This window comes from Cryptomeria japonica, chromosome 3 (assembly GCF_030272615.1).
Source record: "Cryptomeria japonica chromosome 3, Sugi_1.0, whole genome shotgun sequence".
Lineage (NCBI taxonomy): Eukaryota > Viridiplantae > Streptophyta > Pinopsida > Cupressales > Cupressaceae > Cryptomeria > Cryptomeria japonica.
In genome coordinates, this window is record NC_081407.1 from 684,370,322 (window position 1) to 684,397,651 (window position 27,330).

At 36.6% G+C, this 27,330-nt stretch overlaps 1 protein-coding gene across 1 annotated transcript in view; it reads right to left on the reverse strand.

Moving 5' to 3' along the window:
• LOC131051109 (uncharacterized) overlaps positions 1–27,330 on the reverse strand; it is a 76,171-nt gene that overhangs the window by 9,175 nt on the left and 39,666 nt on the right. The window contains exons 6-10 of the mRNA XM_057985480.2: positions 26,999–27,097; positions 19,890–19,984; positions 19,610–19,723; positions 7,751–7,818; positions 3,268–3,378 (exon numbers count right to left, since the gene is read on the reverse strand). Of these exons, the coding sequence (XP_057841463.2) occupies positions 3,268–3,378; positions 7,751–7,818; positions 19,610–19,723; positions 19,890–19,984; positions 26,999–27,097 (487 nt within the window). The remainder of the gene's footprint in view (positions 1–3,267; positions 3,379–7,750; positions 7,819–19,609; positions 19,724–19,889; positions 19,985–26,998; positions 27,098–27,330) is intronic.

The following is a 27,330-nucleotide window of genomic DNA, read 5'->3' on the forward strand; positions in this document are numbered from 1 at the left end:
ATGGTTTGGGATCAAGAAGAAAAATCTAAAAGTTTAAGACTTACATCAAGTTCAAGGCCTTATTTGTCAATATAGTAAAACAGAATACCTACTTGACAATAATGCTGAGTCCAAGTATATGATCTTTATTTGTCAAGTATGTGCAATATATGTTGAAGAAGTTTAAATTGTAAAAGTGTTGATGCACCAATTGCACATGAAGAAAAAATGATGAAAAGAGATGGATCACCAAAAGTAGATGAAAGGAAATATGAAAGAAAAGTTGGAAGTTTAATGTATCTGACAATTACAAAGCTAGACATTATGTATGTAGTATCATGGGTTTCAAGGTATATGAGTGAACCTATAAAGAGACATTTGCAAGCAACAAAAAGAATACTAAGGTATGTGAAATGAACAAAGGATCATGGAATCCTTCACCATTCAATCGAAGGTTCCAAGTTATCTGATTTTTCATATGCACATTGGGGAGAATTATCGAAGGATAGAAAGAGCAGATAAGGACAATGCTTTACGTTAGGAAGTCGAATGATTGCAAGGGATTCAAAGAAGCAGAATACAATTACATACAGCAAGATTTACACACACAATTTAGTTAAGATGAGTTTTGGAAAACCTAGGAGAAGAACAAAGAGATCCTACAGAAATATTTTGTGAGAATGGTCGAGCAATACAACTAAGTAAAAATCCAATGTTTCATGCAAGGACAAAACACAGAGAATTGAAGAACCATTTTGTAAGAAAATTGGTACAAAAGAAGAAAGATGAAATTCAATTTTGTAGGTCAAAAGAACAATTGGCAGATATCATGACTAAGAGACTAGGAAAGCTAATGCACACAAATTTGATGACAAAGTGGCAAATACAAGGTTTGACATCAAAGTGCAGAATGTCAGGACGTTAATATTGCTGATGAAGTTGAAAATACTGCCAATTGAAATATTGATGCTAACAAACTTGAATTTTTGATGCTGAGGAAAATAACACAGTTGCCAATGAAGTCATGCTGCCTAAGTTAGTAATTTGGGTTCAACTAATTTTAGGAAGAAAAAAAATTAAAATTAATATATATATATATATATCAGAGTTCCGTGACTCGCGGCGAGTCACGCGAGTCAGCGGGCCGGGTGACCCCTGCCGGGTCACGGTGACCCTGACCCGGGCTCGGACGGGTCAGGGGGCATGACTCGCCTGAATCACCGAGTCGGGCGAGTCAATCCCTGACTCGCCGAGTCCGAGGGTCGTGACTCGGCTGGGCGATGCATTTTGAGCGGTCATTTGTCATATTTGGATAAGAATCGAATTTTCTAGGCTGATCTCCCTAACTCCAAGAAGGCTGTACATCTTCCCTTGGCACATGGGAGTTATAACAGGTCTGAAATATGCTATTTGGTGGCTTATTGACATCAATCTTGGGTGCCTAATACTGCTGGTTAAGGTTCTATCATTGCTGGAGCAGATTTATATGAGTTTGGAGACATGGAGGACCTTCATACCAATTGCCCTTATCATTTGAATGCCTAGCAGTGGTGTTTGAAACATTTCTGAGCAATCCTTTCATGTATTTGAAGACTATTCCAGGTCTGATTATGTTTTAAATCTGATTTATAATGCTACATAAGAGTGTGATAAAGTCATGGATTTTATATACATTGGAGAACATTTATAACTCTATATCTCTATTTTTTCTAATTCCTTCAGCTACAATTTACATTTCTACACATGTGATGGATGTATGTTTATGTATGTGATCAAATTAGCTTCTATTTGATGATGTTATAGTGTCTTTAAGCTTAATTCAATAATGGGTGTATGAAACAAGTTTTAAATCGTTAAAAATCTCTGAAGTCCAAGGGTTTTCTTATTTTACCAAGTCATTGCCGAGTCCGAGCCGAGTCACGAGCCGAGTCAGCCTTGCCGAGTCAGAGCCGAGTCCGAGTCTGGGAACTTTGATATATATATATATATAGGATCTCGTTTATAGGCTAATAGCTTATTTTAGAAGTTAGATGTAGTTTCTAGTAGATGTTTTCCAGTACTTTTAGCAGATATTTATGGGAGGTCGATCTGGCAATATTAGATACCTTGGTTTAATTTTTTTTAGCTTTATCACCCATTTTGGAAAACTGCATGTAGATGTTTTATTTCAGTTATTTTGGTTACCTGTTAACTCTATAAAATCACTCAATTGCTGATTATTTGTAGAAAAGGAATTCAATTTGTAATATGTGACTCAAGAAATTGATTCAGCAGCATAAAAGAATCGTTTTTTAGCTTGTGAATTCGGAGCAACCCCTGTCCCATACATGTTTTTTCAACAATATCAGGTGTTCAGGGGGTGATAAACAGCTTTAGTACAAGCATTGAAGGAGGTCTTTTGAAACGTATTCAAAGTAGAAGATGCAGCTATGTTTGATATTATCATTTTATTTTTGGCAGAGTTAATTTGAGGTATATAGGGAAGCTGAATTGGAGTTTGTTTTAGCAATGTTAGAACCAAACCCTTGGTTAAGAATGGAGCTGAAATAGAGTGTGCAGAGAATCTCAAAGTGTTGCTAAGGAATTCTGCACCAGATAACCTTTGAGGGCCCTTGAATATTAGAGAACAGATTCCAGCAGCAAGGGTAAGAGGAGGTATGATGTCAAAATAATCTGCAGAATGGCAAATGCAATGCTTTTCAGTGAAGACATGGCTTTAGCTTGAGGATAGTTGGGTGGAATAATGTTTTGCTTGTTGGAAGTAGGTTCTCCGGCTTGGGAATATCACTAGGAGGTGTTTCTCATTTCCAGCTACATGTGGAGTTGGAGCATAGTATCTAGTTAACGGATAGGAGAGAAGGAGTTTCTGTCAAATCCTAATATGTAGACATATCCTTATGGAGCTTTGGACGGCATGTACAAAGAATTTAGGCCCGATGTAGATTATTGTTTTGATATATTTTGCTCTGTTAGTTTTTGTTAATCTTTCTTCTTAGGCACGGGCCCCTCTATAGCTCACACCTAATCTATGAAAAAAAAACCGAAAAAATCACTATTGTCGTCAAGATGAAATAGATTCTCTTTGAATCATGGATAACATACCAATATACATATTAGAACATTTGGACAATGAAATCAAGGGTAGTGCTATTTATACAAAACATTTTGGAAACCAATAACACAATCAGGGATTTCAATTGACTGAGTGTTACCACATCATCAACAAATGAAGGAAAGGAATCCAACCAGGGTAAGCAAAAAGAGGAGTCTTGATGTGATGATATCTACCTGTTAGCATGAGTCTCTACATATAGTACTTCACCTTTCTTCAAGCGAGCTGACGTGAACTGGGACTTCTTCAGGCCTCTATCTGCGACTATGCCAATGCTGTACTTCATCCTAGAAACAAAATGTGTTTGATATAAATAATTAAACTTTATTAACATATCAGATGCAATTACTTTTGTCAAACATACTTAAATGTACAAAATGTTGAATTGGGTGAACTCCCACATCTGAATCTGGGTGTGGAGTACCCCAACAAACAAGGTTAAGTGCATGTCCAAGGTGAATTTGATTGAAGAGATGCCTCTAGGTCATCACATCTAAAGCTTGAGGACACCCCACAAGGAGATAACCAATCAAGGAAAAAAACTACTTTCAATTAAACATCTGCCAACAAATGAAAAAAATCACTATTTTTACTAAATAACTTATAACACTCAAGATAACTACTTGTAGTGATTTTGATTTTTCAATAATTCTTTTGCTCGTTTATGTTACAAGTATATATTATCATCGACTTGTCCTTTCTGATGCAATCAATGCCATATAACAACTCATAATAGTGTACCGCCCTGATTCACTTATTGCCTCCAAGTTACTTCATGTTATCTCATATAATGTGCAGATTTCAATGATCATGTCTAATGCATTCTTTTACCAGCTATTCTAAAGTAACCATAACTTTCACAAAGCCATAGCTGACAAGTTGTAAACCAATTTACTCTGGAAGACATGCATGCCCGAATTTTGTAAATTCTAGAATCCAATGACGGCTTATAAACTATTCAGAACAACAATTTAAGTTATGACTCAATAGGAACTACTGTATGTCTCCAAATGTTATTATATTTCAAAAGTCTGGAAATATTAAAAGTGAATAACAAGCAATGCTTATCTGCTTCAAACAGAATAGCAAAGTGCAAGGGAATTGACATAAGAAGAGTTTGTGGCATACAAGATTACTTGAACTCTACAGTGATAATTACAGTATCCTTCATCGTAAGACTTAAGTAGCTGTGCCCTTGGCAATATAATAAGAAAACAGAAAAGATAAGAATCTATCAAATTTATTCTGGTAACAGAAGCAATTTAACAAGGCATTAAATAAGCTGGGTAACATTTTGATTTGGAATCTATAGATTATCATGAAGAAGAATGGCATATACATTGGGATAGACAATATGTTGACTATAAATCTGTAGTTAGAAACTTGACACATTTTAAACTCCAGGCATGACAATCATTTTAATAAACTTGAAATCTGATGAAGGGTATGTGAACGAGAATCCATTAAAATGTTGTGACACCTCAGAACGAACAACATAAGATGGACTCCAAAATTATAACAATTTTACATTACTATAGGAGATCCATTATCAACAAGATCAGAGTATGAGGGCTTCTCAACATAACAGTACACAGATATAAAAGGTCATTCTATTCATCCAACCATTGTATCCATTGTTAACTGACAAGAAAGACAAATTGTGCACATGCCATCGAATGTAATCAACAGAAGTAGGATTAGAAAAGCCAAAAGCCTGATTTCAAACATTAATAAAAATGTTCAGAATAGGCATAATAGTAGCAAAATGGAGACCTTTATGAAAGGTTCTAATGCTTCTTATAAGGAACATAGCTTTTCTAGGCCAGAACGCCTTTGTTTGATGTACCATTAAATGGTTCCCTCCCTTCAATGTCCAAGTCAAGGGAGTAAAGTGTATGATGGATTCAACAATTGTAGTCCCATTTTGCTTTCAAATCAAGTGACAATGTAGAAAGAATGGGCTTTCCTCAACTTAATTTCTCCTAGAATATTTTGTTTTCACAAAATTGGTATGTAGATATGAGAAGAGAATACACAACCCAATGAGACAAAAAAATCTTCTTCAAGAAGACTTCATAATAAAAGTTATAAAATGTTTGCTACTTTAGGAAAAAGAATTCAATGGAGGCATGCATTGAATTCTATGCTTTGCAAGTATGACTTAACATTACAGAATGGATAAAGATTCTCAAATGCAACGATGTCATGAATAGATGCATTTCTATCAAAATGGATCTCCACTTGTAACATTATATATATATGTTTCATGAGTCCCTGTTTGGGGAGGATAAGGTAGTGTGGAGACGCGGAGGAATACACATGGAAGTTCCCCCAAATTAGTAAAATTGCATTTGTACAGCAATGAAGAAATAGATGGGATCATGCCTCCTAGAGGGAGATGGTAAAGTGTCCCAGAGAGAAAAAAAAAGCATTATACCAAGATTTAGTTTCAATTTAAAAAGGTATCACTGTCTCCTTCATCCCCAACACAAAAAGCAGTAACAGCATCTGCAACTACATAAACTGTGAACAGAGATTCAAATATCCAAGAACCAATAACAACTAAACACAAAATCCCCCCTCCCAACACAGTCAAGCAAATTCCTGGGAGATCAATAACTAAAATCCATTCCATTACATCTTCCTTCACCTGTAGGACATGTCCACAAAACTAAAAATGCGAGATGGATTATTTTATGAAAGTTCTTCCTCCTCCTTCGTTGTTCAGCCTGCTCCCTGCAAGTGCCAGTTACGGAAGAGAATTTCAGTGTGGCATTAACTCACTAGCACAAGACTTGTTTTTCTAACTCAACCTTTAACTTCCAACCACTTCGAACAGCACTCATAACATTTTGAGGCTCACACTCCCACCAAAACCAACTGATCCAAATTGTAGAAGGGATTACTATTAACAAGCTTCAAACATAGTGGGCAAACATGTCTACTCATATCAATACTGTCAATGATCTTTTGTGAACCATAGTAAAGGTGTTTCACCATTACAGGATGTAATGCTTCCAATGCTAAATGACAACGGCAGGCACATGGGCATACTGCCACCAAGTCCAGTTATCAATTTGGAGGTCACTGCATCTGGAAAGCACCATCAAGCAAGCAGCATATACCCGAATAATGTCTTTTAGGATAGGTGATACAGGGGATAATCCATTCTTCTCCAAATCTATTGAGAGCCCAGGAAAAACTGAACAAACAAGAAACAGATAAAAAGATATGGTAACAGAAGAAATCTGGGCAACTCCTCTTGATAGCAACCAGTCCAGTATAGCACCTGCTGTTTGCAATCATAGGTGCAAAACTTTTAAGGCATTCTTATAATCGAGTTGCACAGGACAACTAATTGCAGACATCGGATAGTAGGTACTTTAGCAGTCCCATAATGCTTTTCTTTGTCTAAGGTCCATGTTGAAAAGTTTATTGTCTAGAGCGCTTTAGTTCTAACTTAAGTAAATTATCAGGCAGTCTTATGCAGCAATTTATCTGATGAAGTTTCCAGCTCTGATCTCAGATTCTTCAGTGTGCTAATTCTGTGCATCAATTTTTTCTAATATATAGCTCTCCCGATTATCAAACAACATGAACAATGCGGAGTAACTAGGTTCCGCATTTAAACTATTAAGCACACTGATAATTGTTCTCAGATAATAGTATATCTGTTTGTTACAAAACTCTGAACTAGTGGTATATGAACTAGAGCACTATGCTGCATGAGCCCAAAAATAAAATTCATGCTCAACACCCCTTAAACAAAAAGGCAAAATGAGAAAAGCACTTATAGTATTTGACAATCTGTCAGATGATCAGGTGAACAATCTTCTGGAGCTCTGAAGCATCTGCAATTTCCATAGCCATTTGGACTTCAACATGTTCTTGGTTCACTTGGCTGTGCTCCATTGTTTAAGTACTGGAGGAAGCACCTGAGGTATGGAATATCAATCTCAACCTCTTTAGAGCTGTTGATTGTTGTATACCTTATGATGTCTGAGACAACAAAAAGTTAGACCTAAAGATGTCGTATTAATGAACAATTTGGGTAAGCGATGTAGTTTATGAGTAAGTTCTCATTAATTATCTTTCAATACCTTGAGAATATCATTAAGATTACTTGTCCTTTGATAGTCAGGGAGTGGTAATCTCAAAAGGCCTTTTGTAAAGATGCCTTCAAATTAGAAGACATTATCTTACCTGATGTAATTATAGCTATACTTTCCTGTCCACATTAGATTAGTAAATGACAGATTTATGCAAAAGAACTAACTCTAAAACAAAACTAATATGAATTCTGAACTTTTGGGCTAGCAAACATGTCCACAAGCCTCTTGAATTGTTAATTTGGCAGACAACACAAGGTTAGTATCTATTAATTGGTATCCATATTAGGAAACCACTCTAAACCCATTTTGTAATTTCCAGTTCCTATGATTGCCTTCCTGTATGAAAACATTACAATACTTGCTTCTAAGTGTAGGAATGTTGTAGATTGCATCCAAGTGTCAATTTATTAGATAAAGAAAAACAATTCCATTCTAAATATGCTCAATCCAACCATGCAAGCTACCTTCACCATCTTTTACTTGTATTTTAAAGAATGAAAATATAGTAACAGAGCAAAGAAAATCAAATTCTTAGTATATCACATACCAGGGCTCATTGCAAAGATTGTATTGTATGCTGACTTCTCGCGCATATCGTTGTTGGCGGTATGCACTCTACAATAAAAAGAGTGACATTGTTAGTGAGATATATAAAGCAGTGTAATACTCTTCGCAAACATCAAATTCCCCCTACATATACAAATATGGACACACAACAAAGATACCTATTGTTCACAAAACAATATAGCTCAATAGATAGACATGAAAATATGAATATTATACAACATCCCAATATATGCTCTACAACAATATCATTTACTATATAAAATACCACATTACCCCTACAAATCCAGAACTAAATTGTGCCCACAGGAAACCATTCCAATGTTCTCACATCCACACCCCACATTTGTATGCACCCCACAACTTGATATATATTACCACATCCCTTAGACCACTATCATCTCCTAGGTAATACAACAAATACCCCGTACCAATTTCATCCTTTTATTACATATCTCACCACTACCACACTACTCAAGACAGAACATGCTTTGCTGTTAAAACATGGACATCTCATTATATTCCTGCAACAGTTGTTTATTTGTCCAAGTAATATCACACAATTTTAAATCTTTTCACATAATGATGTACTACTGTTCATAATGTTTTGAACAGGAGTTGTTCATGCAGGTATCAAGAATGCCTTTTGGCTCCAATTGAATATGTTATTCTCCATCTACATAAATTTGTAAAAAGTTTTCTTCCTGGCTGCCTTCTTCAATAAAGGTACGTGAACAGTATTAGTACTCTTGAATGGTGTAAGGCAGCTCAGGTGCATAGCCACCTTCTCAGTTTTAAATGCCACAAGAGCTCATAGAAATTTGGTGCCAAAATTCCTTTTAGCTACAGCTGAACCCAAGCTGCTCCATCTAATTCTAGCAATTTAATTTTAACTTTTAATAGTAATGTTCTTCACAATTACATTCTTGAAGCAAATAGCCTACTGAGATGCAGCATGAACCTTTATTAATAAAGCATATGCCATATACCATAATGTTTTATTTTCCCTTCTTGCAGATCTTGTACATAATACAAAACCGTTGAATCTAGGGGATATTTAACGCTAATATTAACAGTACTAACCTTAAAATTACTGCCAATTAGATGGTCCAAATTTTTAATCACATAAGGTTATCATCATCTCCTTTTCATGTGCGCAGAACTGGAACTTGCTCCAATTAACTCCAAAATCTTGAAGATTTGAGTTGTACTATCATTCATAAGCTATACTCCAAAGCCCAAGATTAGTTATTGTGGTCAAAAGTACCTAAAAAGTTGCCAGAGCATTGGTCAACCCCAAAGACAGGATTACCTTGAAGTGCAATTCATGCATGCTAGGAGATCCCTTACAGATATCTTTTCAAATTATTCTGACATGATGATACCTAGACCACAGATTCAGGCAAGAAAAGAATGATATTCCACATCACTTCTCAAATATTTTAACAATAAATAGAAATGAAACTCATTTTTAGTGGGGATGTTGAGTGCCCAAGAAAATATGCATAAGATAAAAATCTGTCCTCTTTCCCAAATTATACTTTCCGTTTGTAATAACATAGCTCTCCAGACGGACACTCACAGAAATTCATTGACATATTGTTCTATATTGTTCTTCGACAGTTGGGGATTGATATTTGAGGAGTTGGTAACTGTTGTGAATTCAATGCCATAATCTATTTCTTGTTACAAAGGAAGCATATGAAATAGAATCATCTTGTTGGCATCTTTCTCTCATGATTCAAATATAGTTTAGAACACATTCTGGATTCATTGAAAGGTGCCCACAATCTTTAACCATTGTACTTCTAAGACAACATCAACTTCCCCTACACAAATTGCATGGATTTGTCTAGAGAGGTGGTAATCTCCCATGATAGCCATATGGCATTTCCTGCCACAATTGTTAGATCCTATAATTCAGCTTCTCTTCTAATTCCTTATTGATAGAGATGTGGGTAGTTACAATATCGTGGAGAACAACCACCCTTTGTTTCTCAATGCTCCCATGGTCCTTCAAGAATTGCAGCATGGAGATTGCTGACCATACATTTACATGCAACCCTCTATCACTAGTTACAAAAAATGCATTTATCTTATAACATCATCTACTGAGTACATATCCCACATAAATGTGAGGATTTTATGTTCACATTGAGATTTATGTCTCAAATAAAATTTTCAAACAGGGTATGCCTAGATGATTATAACTGCTTATGAGGGAATTTTGTTAAAAATAAAACATATAGGAATTATACGCATCAAAAAAAGATGATAATTATTATTTTCTACTGATAATTTCTGACAAGATTTTAAGCTGTCAAGCAGCTTCACTTCTTCACCATAGAACATTTCTATTAGCAAACGATTAAACAACAAACAGAATATGGTTATGCTTACAAATTAATTTGAAAGCCAGGAAAATTGATGGAAAAGATCTGTGTGCCCTGTTTTTACTCTATTTTTTCATTAAATTCTTGTTTTATTCACAAATAAAACTATTGTTTCATTCACATATAAAACTATTGTTTCATTCACAAATAAAACTATCGTTTCAAAATGCAACAAAAATTAATTCAAGCATACATACACATGCAGACAAATGGTAAAAACTGTTATTATTTTTATTAATCTATTTGTGTATTTCAGTGCTGTTGCATGCATATCTTTGTTAAACCCACGGCAGGACTGAGAGGTGGGGAGTGAATCAGTCTAGAACACTTTACATCTGATCTAATTGAAATCAAACAATAATTAACAACACTAATAACATCAACCATCAACACATGAACACCAGATTTATGTGGAAAACCCAATCAGGGAAAAACCCTGGTGAGAATCATACTCACAATATAAATATAATTAATTACGAAGTTTTAGGCTTACAGCCAAGGAACAACATGCACCTGATGGACTTGCAAAAACTAAGGCGCACTACCTTAGGGAAAGATACATGGATTTACTCAACAAAGGCACACTACTTCAAGGCAAGATACAAAAGAGGCTACCAAGAGACCCACCGTCTTCCAGCAACAAAACGAATAGTAGAACTGATATGAGAAGACTCTCTTGATCATGAAATTGTCTTTGAACCACTGTGTCAAGCGATCAACATCATGGCAAACATCTTTGATAATCACCACTGTCACAACACACTGTCTCGCTAAATGTATCACCTTCAAAGTTCTGTACAAATTTACCTTCACACACCTGCAATCTCAAATTTGCTTGCATATCATTCACATTCGCTTCTCATCAATTCACACACTATCCCATACACAACTCATACATCTGCACTCCTTCAATATAAAATAGAACATCAAAAAACCTAATTGAGGGTCGGCCAAGAACAAAATAAACAATATTATACAAAATAAGCCACCCAAACCAAAAATACTCAAAGCGGCCCACTCAGCCCACTCTAGGAGAAAGAGGGGACCTAAAAACATCACAATCCATCCTTCCAAGTCGAATCTGTAATAACCCCTACTAATTCTGTCTTTAAAATTTCAGTTTAGAATGTCTGATATTTCATCGAACACTTGGTGTGCAAGGTTTGATTCTTGTTCCTTTGAATTTTGGGGCATTTGTTTTAGTTGTTTAATGATGAGTTTCAAAGCCAGCACATTACATAATACAAGGAATTGAAATTAAGAACCAATGTGAACAAGGGTTAATCAAGCTCCACAAAATCTGAACTATATTTCCACATACAGTCAGATTACAATCTTTATATCAGGTCTGATATTTCAAATCTCAGACTCATAGTAACATATATAGATGACATACCCGGACACAGGCAGTAAATGTCTTCAAATGCAGAACATAGGGCTGCTTCGAGATCCTTAATACAATATGAAACACAACTGCTGTGATTCGTTGATGGCGAACAAAGATACAGTCCAGCGGCAACCTAATTTCTATCTGCCCACACTCATTCCTACAGCCGTACCTTGAGCACTCAATCTGATTGCACTATCAAGTGATGCCCATCTAGTTCCCATCTGTGTTTGCCCTGTACACACTTCAATATTTGTCTGCAATATGCGGTTCACAAGACAAGACCCACTTGCCACAAGTAATCACGCCTTTGAAAGAAAGTATCGCACCAATCTTCAGTCACAGACCACTCTACAAACAACGGCTTGAGCAGCAATATGGATTATGTAAAGAGACCTCCAGCAGTGAATCGTTTCCAGCATCTTCCACGATAAGCACAGATGTTCCAAACACAAAACCTACAGCAATAATTCGAAATATGATTTAAGAACTCACAGGAAAATGGTGCCCCAAATCAATGAACTTATTTTTGCATAATCAATCGCACAAACTTGTGCCCTTCAATCTGCATATCTGCTTCCATCCTTGAATTCCAAATCTTCTACAATATAGCTCAATGGTAGACTCTGAACTGAATCCACCTCTCTACAAAGGGTTGGGTTTCCGTCCAACCCTTTGAATTCCTAAGGGGTTTCATCCTTGGAATTAGTCATTACTATCACAATAGCGACAATGGAGAAATAACATTAATCAAGTAATCACCAAGCATCTCAATGGGGAGGGACGACTCCCTTATAAAGACTTCTTGAGCTGTTGATGACCTTCCACTCCTCAATGTGGGATTAAATCGCACTCAACTTTTATTTCCACTTATAAAGTTGCTTTATTTTAATAATGTTTTATTATAACATAAAGTAACATTTATAATATTAACCCCAATTAAGTAATATTTCTCCAACTCTTCTAGAATCTAATTTGAGGAACTTTATTGCTTTATAATTAATTAATTAAATTAATCAAATATTAAGTCATCTTAAGATATTTGATTTTAACTTTAGACGACTTAACAAAAAATTTAATTAATCTGTCACTTAAAATTGGGGACATTACAAAATCCAACGAACCGCACACACTAACATATCCTCCAAAGTTTCTACCAAACGAAACGTGTAGATAAACAAAAAGGCTTAGCACTTAGACGGCCAAAAGTCATCTTCCACTGCAAATTACGTAACACGGATCTCCACCCAACATAGTGAGACCCATAGCCAAATTCTAACTCAACCTTCAATGCATATCCGGACCAAAAAGGTATGATCCAAACAAGATAATCCAACCGGATACACCTAACCATAACATAACTGAATATACTAGGCACAAACCAACAAATCACTTCCGGAACAGAAACAACACCAAAGAATTGAATTGAAACACTGCATGAGCCACATTAACATATCCATGAAACCGCAACATAAGATTCAACATATCCGAAAGCCACTGAAGACTTTCCAAACCAGTTTGACAGACACCCTTACTGTTAGAGGGCAGAAACGACCAACTTCTGCAATCCATGAACCAGAAAACCAGTCGATGCAACATCCATAAAACATAATCTTTACCAATCAAAGGAATGAAAAGCATTCTACCAATGAGACATTCAATTGTGTTTCCTAAATATATTAAGTACTATTTATTGCATTAAAAACTCTTTCCTGCATATTGAACTTATCACAACCAACACCAAAACACCAAACCAACACAAAACACTAAACAAAGAAACCTGCAATAATACAAGATCTTATCTGGACCAAACTCTATCCGGACCACCAAGTTTGACATCAATGACAACCAAACTCAGATATCAATCAAACAGCACATATTTCCAACAATCTTCTCTCTTCTATTGCATCATAAAAAGACATATACAAAATATATACACTTGAACTGCAAGTTTAACTTTTCCTAACTTGACTTGAGCTCCAATTTTCAACTATTGACTTGACTCTACAGAAAATCTATTTTTAAACTATAGACTATCAACCATTATTAATACTACTGTAAAACAAAACTTGAGGGGTAAGATTATGTTTCTAACAGCCTCCCTTAATCTTGATTTGAACATTGGTATGCATTTGATCTCAAGTTGAGTACTTTAAGATTTCCTTTCAATCTTTCAAAATCATCTTTAGACATTTTATTAAGATTTTCAAAATTCCATATTTATTTCTTTATCGACAATTAGATCTCTAATAAAATTAAATTTGATGCCAATATGTTTACTTCATCCATGAAAAACAAGATTCATTGGCAAGGCTCAAGGCTATGACTGAATTATTATTACAAAATATATTTATTGCTCCATTCTGCTCTTGATTTAAGTTTGATAATACTCTTCTCATCCAAATCGCTCAGCATGCTGCTTAAATTGCTGCAACATATTATGCTTCCACTATTAACAATATCACAATAGTCTGCTTCTTTGATGCCCAAGAAACTGCTTCAAACCCGAAATGAAGAATATATCTGGAAGTGTTCCGTAACCAATCAAATCACATGTTTTAGATGCAGTATATCAAATGCCATGATTTACTTTTCCATTGGCATTTTTTAAGAAAACTTTTGATGCTTGTAGATCTGTATCCTTTGGTTTTTCCATGTACCTGGAGATTAAATTCACTGCATACATTATATCAAATCTTGTGGCTGTAAAATACACTCCCAACTAGTCTCTCGTATAATGTCAGATCTACAATGGCACTATTATCTACTTTTCTCAATTTTGGTCCTATTACAACTGGTGTACCTACTAGTTTGTCATTCAACATTCTGAATCTCAAGACGACATTCACCAACTTAGTCTGACATATAAAAATCATATCATTTTTTTGACGCACTTCAATCCCAAGGAAGAAGTTCATCACACCCAATTTTTTTGTCTCAAACTCTTTACTCATTGCTGAACTGAACCTTCCATTTAATAAATTTCCATTTCTCATAGAAATTAAATCATCTATGTACAAGCAAACTATTCAAGTTTCACCTTGTTTGCTTGCCTTGATGTAGACTACAGGTTCATTGTTGTTCTTGCTGAAGCCATTGCTTATGAATATGCAAAATCCATACCAAGACCTTAGAGCTTGCTAAGTCCATTATAATCTATAAACTTTATGCTCATGACCCAAATTGTCATAACTTTTTGTGGTTGCTAAACATTCACTTCTTCCTCCAATACATCATTCTAAAAGGTTGATATGAGATCCATCAGATAAAAGTTCCGTTTGTTAAAGATTCTATTACCAAAACAACTCTAACAATAAGGAGTCTGGCCACTCAGGCAAAAGTCTCAATATAATCAATTCCAGGAAAAGCCCTCAGCAACTAACATTGCTTTATGCTTCTTATCTATTCCATCAATACTAGACTTAGTATTATAAATCCACTTCACACCATTTACATCTTTTACTACTGACAAATTTAAAAGATCCTAAGAATGATTCTTCTCTATAGTCTCAATTTCTTCATCCGTGACTTTCAACCAATTCTCATTCACAATTGCTCTTTGAAACATACCAATATAACTTCAATAAATAACTCAAAATTAGAAATTAAATCATTATCATGAGCAATTTGAGTTACTTATAAATTTTCCATTATCTTCTCATCTTTTTTGGTGTTTGGGAGTGCATTGAAATGGCCCTCCTTGTTGTACTCAGTAGAGTGAAAAAATATGGTAGAGTTGCTACTAGAAGTTGAAGGCTGATAAACAACACTAAAACTATTGCTTGGTAGAAGAGGTTTTTTGACCTGTAACATTTTCATTAGAGTCTTTCATCTCAAGTTGCTGTCATTTCTATGATAGCCCTCATGAATGGCATCAGTGTAGGGAAGGTGTACAATTGGGCACAGCTATTCTATGACCGAATTCATGATTTTCTGGCACTGGAGAATAAAACTTTTCATATGTGCCACAATGCAATTGCCATCTTCTTGGAGGTCGTGTGCACGTGGGTCCCTTCGGAGAAGTGGGGCAAATTTCAGCCATGGAACAGGGTTAAGCCGAACAAACCTGCGATGTACTATTGGACCCATTGGGACACCCTCGAGAGTGAAACCAGCCAGCCTGCCAGGAAGAAAAGGAAACAAGACGTAGAGAACAAAAGTTCGGACGAGGATACAGAAGTAGAGGAGGAAGAGACTGAAGATTTGGAGAGTCGGAGTGGTGAGGAAGGGTTCCAGATGGCACCGCACAATGTGGATTCGAATGAAGCTGAAGGGGTGGAAGCACAGCCAGAAGGAGGGGAAGAGGTGGAGCGGCCCACGGCTAGAGGAGTACAGGCACAGGAAAGAACTATAGCGCGGGTGAAGTTTGCAGCCCCAAAGTTACCCCCTTCGGCTCACCCGGTACCCTCATAGGCATTGACAATGGCCATGCCGCTAGGAGATGTCACTCCAGTGGGTGTATTATTTCAGAAACTTCCCGAAGGATCCCCACGGGCACCAGTCTGAGTGTCACTACCCCAGGTTTGCGCTAGCCATCAGAGGGGTAGTTCAGTCGAAGGACGAGACCACACAGACACCTACAGCTGGGGCGGTACAGTCAGCTAAGGGAGTCGTACATGAAGGAGCCGTACACATGACACCTACGGCCACAACCCCCACGGCTGGCAGAATAGTACAAGAAGGGGTTGCCGAAGGTACAGTGCGTGGGAAGACCCCCACAGATGGTGTGGTAGTACAAGAACATGCTACCGAAGGTGAAGTGCAAGGTACGACCCCTACGGATGGCGGGCTGGTACAAGAGAGTGGTGTATCAGATGCCTTGATGACGGAAAAGTCGGGTTAGGAGTCTAATGTGGATGCCTCCTTGGATAACTGGTTGGATCAGTTTGCACTGACACCACACTTACCTTCACCCCCTTCGCCACGCACCATGACAGTAGGTCAGATCATGGAGGAAGCAGTTGGGAGCATTGGGCAGGCACTGAGCGCAGAAGGCCAAGAAAAAGCCACCCTACAAGATGTGATTCATTTGGAGGATGAGAGTACGAAGTCTGGGGACCATAGGTTGCCTGATACAAAGCCACCTCTAGTGGGGGGTGATGCAGACATGGACATTCATATTTCATGGCCTGACCCGCAGGACCCCATAGGGTCCATCCGACGGTTCATGACAGAGTTGGAGGGGTTTACCCAAGTAGCACGAGTTATTGCTGGCATGGATCTACAAGTAGATGCGGGAGTCGTTCCAAAAGCTGGGAAGCTGCTAGAATTTATGAGGGGAGGGTGCCAGGAGGAGTTTGACCGACATTTCACTCAGCAAGGCTGGCCAGAGGTAGAGACTGCACAAATGGTTACCACTTGGCGGCGAGGGCACATCATGCAGGAACAGGGAGTGTTGGGCCTTATCTTCCAGGACATGGAAAGTTCCTATAGGGAACTCTTTTTTCAGATGAGGCAGGCTCGGGTTGCACAGGAGGCAGAGAAAATACTGGTTGCTAGACTCCAGCAAGAGTTGGACAAGTGTGCACAACTTGCCACAATAGAGAAGGGGATCCGAGCTGAATTGGAGGAGAAAGTTGCGCTCCAAGCTACCCAGGTGTCTGAGCAGAGTGAGAAGATCACAGCGTTAGAAGATAAGGTGTCAGTCTTGACTGGCCAAGTGGAGCAGAAAGGCAAGGGATTTACTGGAGGCCGCACACATGGTGAAGAAAGCCCGCGAGCGAGCGTGACCTTCGGCTCCGCACGGCGCAACTACAGCAACTTCAACGTCAGACTCCAGCTTCTGGGGCCACTTCAGGGACGTCCTCTCATCCCACTTCTCAGCAGTAGCTTTCTTTCTTAGCCCCATTTTGTTTGCCGTCATCTGGAAGACGACTTCTTTTTGGGGGGGGCTGATGTAGACGGCAGTTATGTCATCATTAAATAAAACTTAGTTGTTAGCATAGTTTGGCATGTAATAACTTCCCGAAGGTAGTTGGTCGTTCAGCAGTTGGCATTCCCGCCAACCGACCACATAGTATATAATCTGCATTGTATCGGTAAGAATGGTTGTTGTTGATGTACTAGCTTTCGGAATGCAATAAAAGGAAACATCTTTCTGCCATATTGTTGTGACTGCTACTTTAATTAATGTTCTGAATATAGTTGTAGTTGCTGGTTATATGTTCTGTCTGCATTTACTATTTATTCCGTGAACTTGAACAACTCACCGTAGGGAGTAACCACTGCTCTAGTAAATTTCAACTCATAAAATCATTCTTCACCTTAAGGAACTCAACATCTCTACTGATTATGACTTGTTTTCTGATTGGATTATATAATTTATGTTCTTTCTATTAATCATTGTATTCCACAAAATAAACAATTTTCCATTGACATCTAACTTGTTTCTATTTTCATCAGGAACATTTGCATATGCAATGACTTGTTTTCTGAGTGGTGTACTCCATGCTTCTTGTAGTACTTTATCTTTTAGAGTCATCAATTGTTTGTGTTACGAAGTATAGGGAATTTTATCTCTCTTGAAGTTTTCCTTCAATAAATCCTTCTGAGCTTGAGTGAGAGCATATACGTTGCTTGATCTGGGGGTTCTTCATCAAAACTCTTCTGATCCAAATAGAATCTTCATCTCTATATACTACAATATTTATAATTCTTGCCATTGAAACATGGAAAAGACTGTTGTCACAAATAAAGCAATTGTTTCAGAATGCCAAACATGCATACGAACAACACTTCAGACATACACAAAAAATGGTAAAAATTGAAGTTGTCTTATGGATCCCTTTTTATATTTCAATGTTGCTACAGACATCTTCTCTCTGTTCTCTCCTATCCCATTGTATTACAAAAAGACGCATATAAAATATATGCAACATACACGACTTGAGCAGCACATTTCTACTTTGACTTCAACTAAGTTTCTAACATTGACTTGACTCCCTAGAAAAACTATCTTTTTTATTATTGTCTATGTAGCAGCATCAATACTGTTATACAAAAGCAAACTAAAGGGGCGAAATTATATGCTTACCAGCACTCAAATATCAAGTATTATTTAAGCACCAGGAGAAAAAAGAAAATTTTTTGTACAAATCAATTCCCAGATTTGACAGAGGCAGAAGAGGAAGAGGATTTAGAAGAAGCAGGACCAACAATTATAACGAAGGAGAAAGGAGAAAGCAGAAGCGGAAGCAATAATGGTTATACAAAAGGAAACAACCAAAGGTACGATAAATCACACATCCAATGCCATTATACCAAAAAATATGGTCATTATAGTTATGAATGTAGAAAAAGACGTACAATCAAAATAAGCAAAGTTAATTTTTTAGGAAAAGAAAAAACTGAAAATGAAGTTTGTGGTTCCATGCCTATTGCTTGTAATGTTGCTGAAGAGAATACCAATGATATTTAGTAATTAGATAGAGTATGTAGCAATCACATGACAAGAAATGGATAGATGGCTTTAAAAATTGATTAATCAATTCAATCTGAAATTTATTTGTCAATGCATGAGTGATACAAAAGAACTTGCACAAAAAAGATATATGCCAATCTAAAAATTTGGAGAAAATAAGTAGAACAAAGGAAATGTGAAAATATAATTAAAACCAAAGAGACAAGTTATTGAAATAAAAGGAAACATAAAATCAAACTGTGAAATTAAAACAAGCAAATAGCATTCCATTGTGGCAATTCATCCAAAAAACCTATGGCTGCTGACAAAGCAGAATAGGCATCATACAGCCAGAAAAAAAAAAATCTCACATCAAAAATAGAGAAAAAGAGGCAGATAGGATAGAGTATTTATATAGATTTCAACTTTTACCAAGTAATCAAAAAGAAACCACCAGTAAATATATGAATATAATATAGAATATACAAGTGTGAACACACACACACATCAATCATTAGGAAAGGCAAGCAAATCTAGATTTTTCATGACTGATCCCAGTTATATTGCTAATAACATAAATCTAGAAGATACAACATAAAAACAGGTTTTGTCAATTTATACTGCACTGTGAACTTTCATAAATTATAGTATTTAAGAGAATACCGAAGCTGCAGCTCTTGTTGTCATTGACCGCTCCATTGCAGCTGGTGCAAGTGTGGGTGCAACAGCAGAGAACCGCATCAAGCAAGGTTCAAGCTCAATACTTCCACCTCCTTTCTGCAAATAGGAGTAGAGAACACAATCCTTTGGACTAAAACAAACATCTTGCTATATACAATGAAATAACACTCATGAAATGTTAATTTCTCAATCCCATTGCATCTTCAGCAACAAATGCTGAAGGATATTAAAAAAAAGTATAATAGAATGAATTAGAACTTACCTTCATAATGCGGCATCGCTCAACCTGATAGCTGCAACCACTTGCAGCTCCCCAAGCACGGGACCGAACACTGTTTCTCAAAGTTGACGTATAACCTAGAAAAGTGGCAAAAAATTCTTAGGATAAAAATCCAATATTAATAAATTACAGAGCACATTTAAAACCACTACCAGACACCTGCATCAATAGAAGCATTTGCTGTATGATTTTTTTTGCTATCTAGACCACAGACCCATTGCTCAAAATTGTACATCAATCAATTTACTCTCCCCAAACTCTATCAGCTTTCATGTGAATAACACGTGATCCATAAAAAATGTTAGCGCAGAATATAGTGGAATAGACATCCAATGCCCAATAGTAATTTGAAACTATGGAAATAACACAAGGTACTGTATAAAGAGATTGAATGTATAGATGATAATTGGAATTTTCAGCAACAGGGTTTTCTCAAATTGAGTTTTTCATGAAGTAACTTAAGGAATCCTGGGCCATCTGAGGCTGGGATTGTTTTGTGTTCTTCTGGCACATTTATTAGAAATGACTCAGCGAGTCCTTTTAGTTTTTAGGTTCAAAGTCAAATAATGAAGCTCAAGCCTTAGCAGTGCTTGAAGGTTCAAGTTGGCTAAGGCTTTGGGGTGCACTCTCTTAGAGATTGAAGTGGATTCCCAAGTTTATTGAAAGATGCTGAAGAAAAGGCATTACAGATTAAAATATTGTGAAGCATTTTGGAGAAAGTGGAACTAATTGGCAATAGTTTTAAACGTATTACTTTCTTGCATTCTTATAGTCTTTAGAGAGTGCAACACTATTGTGGATTGCCTTGCAAATTTGAGAATTACCCAATTACCTTTCACTGCAAAGGTCAGTGAAGATCCTGGGGATTTGAAATTTCAGATATTTTAAAATCTGAAGCTCCTACATTTAATTCTCCACCCCTTCCCTGTTTCCACTCCCCTTCATTTTATTGTGGAGACCCTTTATCCTATATAGGACAGCAAATTATTATTTTTGCCAGCGACTTACTGGGCAATTCTCAGTGCACAAAATTCATGCTCAAATGCTAGACAATCAATGGGAAGTGAGCTAAGGTCCTTTTAGGGGCCTGAAAGAACTCAGTTTCTTCATTTTTTATCTTTTGTGGTTGCAGGTAGACTTTGGTTTCAGATAGCAGGAGGTTTTTGGTGGATGATGCAGCAAACATTATGAAGTGTCAATTGCCTGGTAAGAATTCTCCCTACAATGGTACAGTATCTGACAGGCATCTCAAACACACCTTCTCCATTTGAGATTTGGCTACTTTGTCCTTCAAAGCTGAGTGCAAGAGTAGCAGACCCCTTTGCCATGGACTAGAAACTGCGCAAAGTTATTCCCTCGCAGTAGATACTTTTTAATGTGGAAAGCTCAGGTGAGGGTTTTCACAAATCAAAAGGGCAGTTTGCAAAGGTGCAATAGAGGGAGATTTTGGATTATCCTGAGCATTTTTCTCAGTTAATGTCAAATCTGTTTGAGGATTTGGCTCTATAAAGCCAAGATCTTGCATTGTCTAAAGACAACCTTAGAGCATGTAAAATAGCTTTTGTTTTGACCTTAAAAGGCTTAGTAAATTGATGATATTTTTACAACTGGTTAACTGAATGTCATGGATTATGTTAAAGATTAATTCAAAGACAGAATAATGATCTTTATATTCAGACTTGTTATAATGATTCATGAGTATTAAATTAAGAGTTTGGGTCTTAAATATGGATTAAAAAATGACCTTAAAATTGTCATGTGCTAAGAATGGATGGCATGTTTCTCACCAGCTAAAGCTCTAATTTCTTAAAGTTAATTAGATATTCAAATGGCTTTGGACTAACACCATGTGTGTATTGATGAGTGACTCAAGCCTCTTTAATAATGACGACCTAACACATCTTGAACTTCTTGAGCAATGTCTTGGCATATTTCATCTCGAAAACAAAAAATTGAATCTTCTCTAGACACATTTCAAGTTGAAAACAATAATGCAGGAGCCTGAGATCTAGCATGTCAAACTCGATTTGAGATCATTCTCCATTGCTTCAATAGTCTGCTGAAAATTCTCAATTATGACCATAATGTCAAAATAGCAATCTCCCCCCGTGCTCTTTGAGGTAGCAATTGGAATCACAGGGATTCTTGGTGAAGTCATGGTTGAAGAGATGCACATTAATCTTGATGTGCCAAGCTTGAGTAGCCTATTTCAAATCATTGAGGAATTTCACAAGTCTAAACATTTTTTGTTCTCTAGGTGCAATATACCCCTCAAGATGAGTCATATAGACTTTTTCTTAAAAATTTCCATTGAAGAAAGCACTTTCTAAATCGATTTGATGAGCTTGCCAAACAAATTACACTACTATTGCCAAAACCATCTTTAGTCTTGATCTTTGTAGTCAGCCAAAGGTTTCTTTATAATCAATTTCTACTTTCTAAATATCATCCTTGGCCACAAGTAGGGCCTTGTACTTGTCAATGCTAACATTGGCTTTGTATTTAATTTTGAAGACCCATTTGGATCTAATAGCTTTCTTCCCTAGTGGAAAATCAACAAGTTCCAAGGTATTGTTCCTCAAACATCATTGATATTTTGAATACATGCCATCTTTCCAAGGTTGTGAGTCATGAGCTTGCTTTATGGTTTTTGCTTTGAATTATAGACTACCATGAACATAAAAGCCATATTCACTTCCTCATGAGACTTGCTCTGGGTCTTTGGCTAGGAGTTAGTCACGTTTGCAACTACATCTAATTTTGCATCTCTCGTGGTGGTACAATACCACTTCATATTTTGTGTCAAATGAGGACTAAGTTGGAGATAGAGTTGGAATTGCTCCACTGAAAACAAAACCGTTTGTCTTGTTGTTTCACCTAATTCTTCTATATAGTGCATGTCCTCAAGTTCCTCTTCTTCATCTCAACAATTTTAGGAGTTTGGTAGATTACAGAAATGGTGAGGTACAACTAATTTGTAGCTAGATCCAAGAAAAATGCATTTCAAGGATTTTTTATCCTAACTTTTTGCTCTACACATTGGGGATGTGCATGAAGGCCATAGACCCAAACACTCTCGAATGTGAAATGGAAAGGCTTTCCCAATCCATGCTTCTTCAAGAATCATGGTTTTGAGCTCTTTGGTGGGTGTCAATTCAACAAATACACAATTGGAAGAACCACTTATGTCCAAAATGTAGGAACTAGATCTACATCTTTAATATACATACACCATTTCCAACAGGTACAAATATGCCTCTCTATGATACCAATTTGTTAAGACATGAAGATGTGGTCAATTATCTTTTGATACCATGTTGTTCAAAGTAGTTTAAAAACTCCTTACTAATGAATCCCCCCATCAATCTAAGCAGATGACCATGAGGGAGTGACCAAATGACCCTTTTGCAAGGGCTCAAAATTATTTGAATTTTTCAAGTGCATGATGTTTGATAGTCAAGCAATCAACCCACATTTGTTTAGGTATAATCATTCATAAAAAGACGATTACATCAGGCATGACTATGAATTGGTGACATGGATCTACAATTTCACATATTGGCATGCACCAAATCAAAGGTACCAAAGACTCATGTTTTGTAATAGAAAAAGTAGCCCAATATTGCCTCCTACCAAGACAATTGGAACAACGAAATTATCTTTCTTCATGAAGGTAAGTCCTTGCACGATATCTTACTTACTCTAAACAAGAATATACCCCAAATTGCAATGATAAAAGTTTATGTGCCAAAGGGTGAATGAATTTGTCTAACTACAAGGACCTTGTCTTTGTGGGTGACATCAACCAACTAAAACATTTTACCAACTGCTAAGGTACAAGCTACAACTTGACCATTAAAATCTCGTCTTGAATGAGACAAAGTTTCTCACCATTATATATATCAATTCAACCTTCACATTGTGCCCTAGAAAATGACTTATTGACAAAAGGTTCTTCAAGAGCCCCAAAACATAAAGAAACTTCATACGTCAACAATGTGAATCTTGTGTGGTAGAGAAATCTCACCAAAACTCTACACCTCATAGAATATATATCATCAACAAGTGAAACTTGCCCATATCAAGTTTAAGTGGTAAAGTTGTACAATCACTCGTGTTCTTGTCATGTGTTTAGATGCATCAAAATCATCATACTAGACAAGACTTTTAGCAGATGAAGCCTGCATTTTCACAACATATAGAAAATCTTCATCAAAATCACCTAAGCAAGCAACATTCCCTTGTTGCTTGTGTTTCATTGTAAACATGCATTATTCTTGTCCCCTTGAGCATTCAAAAGTGGCTTTTGATAGCTTGATCCACCACAGGCAAACGAATAGTACCAAGATTCCTAGAGATTGTGTCCCTTCTTCCCACAAATCACTTATTTTTTTGTCCAAATGAATTGTCTAACTTGGATCATGATGAACTTGATAGACCGCTATAACATTTAGGTTCTTTTCCTCTCCATTGAGATGTGAGGGCATAGTTATCTTGGGAGCTTGTGGTCTCAACATCTAGTTTGGGTTGTGATGAACCTAATGGACCACTACAATATTTAGGTTTCTTTTCCCTTTGTTGAGATGTGAAGGCCTGATTATCTTGGGAGCTTGCAGTCTTACCATGAATGCCCTCTTCTTGTTAAATCATATTCACCAATTCTTCAAACAATGGCTTTTTTATGGCCATATTCTAATGTAAGAGCATCAAGGTACACAAGTGACCCTATTTCACCCAAAAACAATGACCAAGTTAATTTTGGTTCTCTCTAATTTTGTTGTGTTTTCAAGTTATTCCTTGACATTGTGTCTTTTCAAGGATATGGCTTCAAGACATAAAACATATCTCGATTTTGGTGATGTCTAAATGATGGAGCAATTATTATTGCTTATGCAATTTAATCAATTATTTTGTTCCTTCCACAATTGTCGTTTGATCCTTGCCCCATGCGGCATTCCTCCCATACATTGGCAATTCTAGGAAGCATATGATCCATTGCAATTTCTATTCTTGACAGCATTACACTTGGTGGGATCCTAAACCTCATCTTTGTCTATTTTGGCATTATGTTGGCATTGCTAATTCTCTGCTAGCCACATCTATCACTAGGAATCATATCGAGGTACACACATCTATTGAATATTCCCTTGGAGCGACCCGCAAGAACAAGCTGGGAGTTGATTCTTTAGTTGGGTGGGCATAAGGACAAACAAAACTGGAAAACAATTGAATTTATGTGGCCGCTACATTGCCTTTGCTGATCAATTACTCTTGGATATTCCTACTTGAACCCACAACTTTAGCTTCATTTATCTTGTTATGATCCTCCATGGCATGAGATTTTCGTATAAAGGTTGAATTGAGGTGTCATAGCTGATGAAAGTTTAAAGTCTTGAAACCTGCAAACTTAGTGAGATGCCCACATGACAGATAACCATTCTTAGGTGCCTCCATTTAGAAATGAATGCGAGGCATTTGATTGGAGGATCGTGGGAATGTGGAGTTAACCTTTGTTTTTATATAAGTAATGAAAATTGATGTAGGAAGGGGGGAATGATAGGGAAAACACAGCAATATTTGCCTCCTTGGCTAGATATTGAAGAGTCAGTTCATGGTAATTGATTGAGAGAGAAAATTGTCAAGAGATTGTAAGTCCCCTATTGCTGGACTGTCTACCAAAAAGACAAGATGTAATGTGAAATATGATCAATTAAGATTGTGCTTTTGAGTTATGTTGTTTCCATAATACATTATTAGTTGTTTTATGTATATTGCTGCAAAGAAAGGCTGTCCTTCATTGGGTCCCCCATCTTTTACTGCATCACATTCAGAGAAGTGATAAATATTTGAAAGGTAGGGGGCAGTGCTCTCAAGATGATAGGTATAAGAGAGTCATTTTGCAAAAAGTTCACTAGCCATTCCAATGCTGGCCTCAATCCTGTAACTATTTCAAAAAAATCTCCAGCTTTTTACCATTTTACCTTTTGAAGCAAAATAATCACTCTGCGAAATTGAGGATCTAATTATGATTTTTTAATTCGTAACCTGTTGATCCCAAACCTCTTTAGCAATCATTGATCTGAGGTGAGGTTGAACCTCATCTAAAACACCAAACAGGATGATCAGTTTGGCCTTCTTGTTGGCCTTACCAAACGTTCTCTGCTCATTTCCAATTTGTGCTAGTCTACTGATTTGTCCAGCTGCAACATCAGACAAATCTTCTTAATCTATTAGTGCATTCTTTTCTCTACATGAATGGTGCTTCTTCCCAATGCTCCTGCTCCACCATACGTTGTCCACTGTTTCCTTACAGCCACAGAAATAACTGCTTAATGGCTTCACAGGCACAGGAAATATACTTGCTCTGATACAATAATAGTATTGGGAAAGCAATAAGCAGCCTATTATTGAAGGAAGATTTCAACATACACAAGGAGAAGTGAGTTATCAACTTAACAAATTAACTGAACAGGCCAGGCATACCTAACCAACTACCAAACTGCCTTTGACACTGTTAATAATTATTACATTATTACAATAATGTGATATTACAAATGTATTTATTCTAACACATAATGGGTTAAAAATTTGTCTGAGATGAATTTGTAATATCACCTAATCTTCAATACATATATTATTAACCTATTTGATCTATAATCTTTAGCCCATATATATACCATCTAGAGATATTAAAATGTCATAGATAGCTAAAATCTGTAAATATTTATGATTTTTATATGGAAATTTTGACAGACATATCCAGCCTCCCAAAAAATTGCTATAACAGTGTACCAGAACCCAAACCAGTAACTTAGATTTTGAAAAGTATCCACACAAAAAATTGTTCATAATATCTGATAAACCGCTTCGAAGTAAACTGCCATCAACTTAAAGCACACCACCCAAAATGAATCAGGATTCATAGTTTTCAAAAGTTCAAACTACAACAACATTGCTTTTGTTGGATGCCTTTAAATTCCAATCATTTACATTATAGAAAATGGCATTTGTTCAACCCCTAAGATATTAGATGAAATGAAAATTGCAGACAAAATCTTTCAAGATAGCAAAATATTGAAATTCAAACTTACTATCCTGAGGTGGAAGGACACGAATTGTTGCACGAAGCTCATGGATGGCTGGTGGAGGTGGCGTACCCGTTGGTCGGTAGTATCCCGTGTGCATTAGTACTTCACAGAATTCAATTAGAGAAAAATCAAAATGAAAATTTTTAAAAAATAAATATAAAAAATTTTAAAATTGCCATTAGATCTTCAGCCTGCTAGAAGAAAAAAAGAAAATGATGTGCTTCTAAGTTTCAGTAGAAGTAATACTAGCTAATGCATGAGTTCTGAAAATTCAGTACTGCCACAACCATATGCAAAGAATATCGTGACCTCCTTGCTGGGTCAGAACTTAGTTT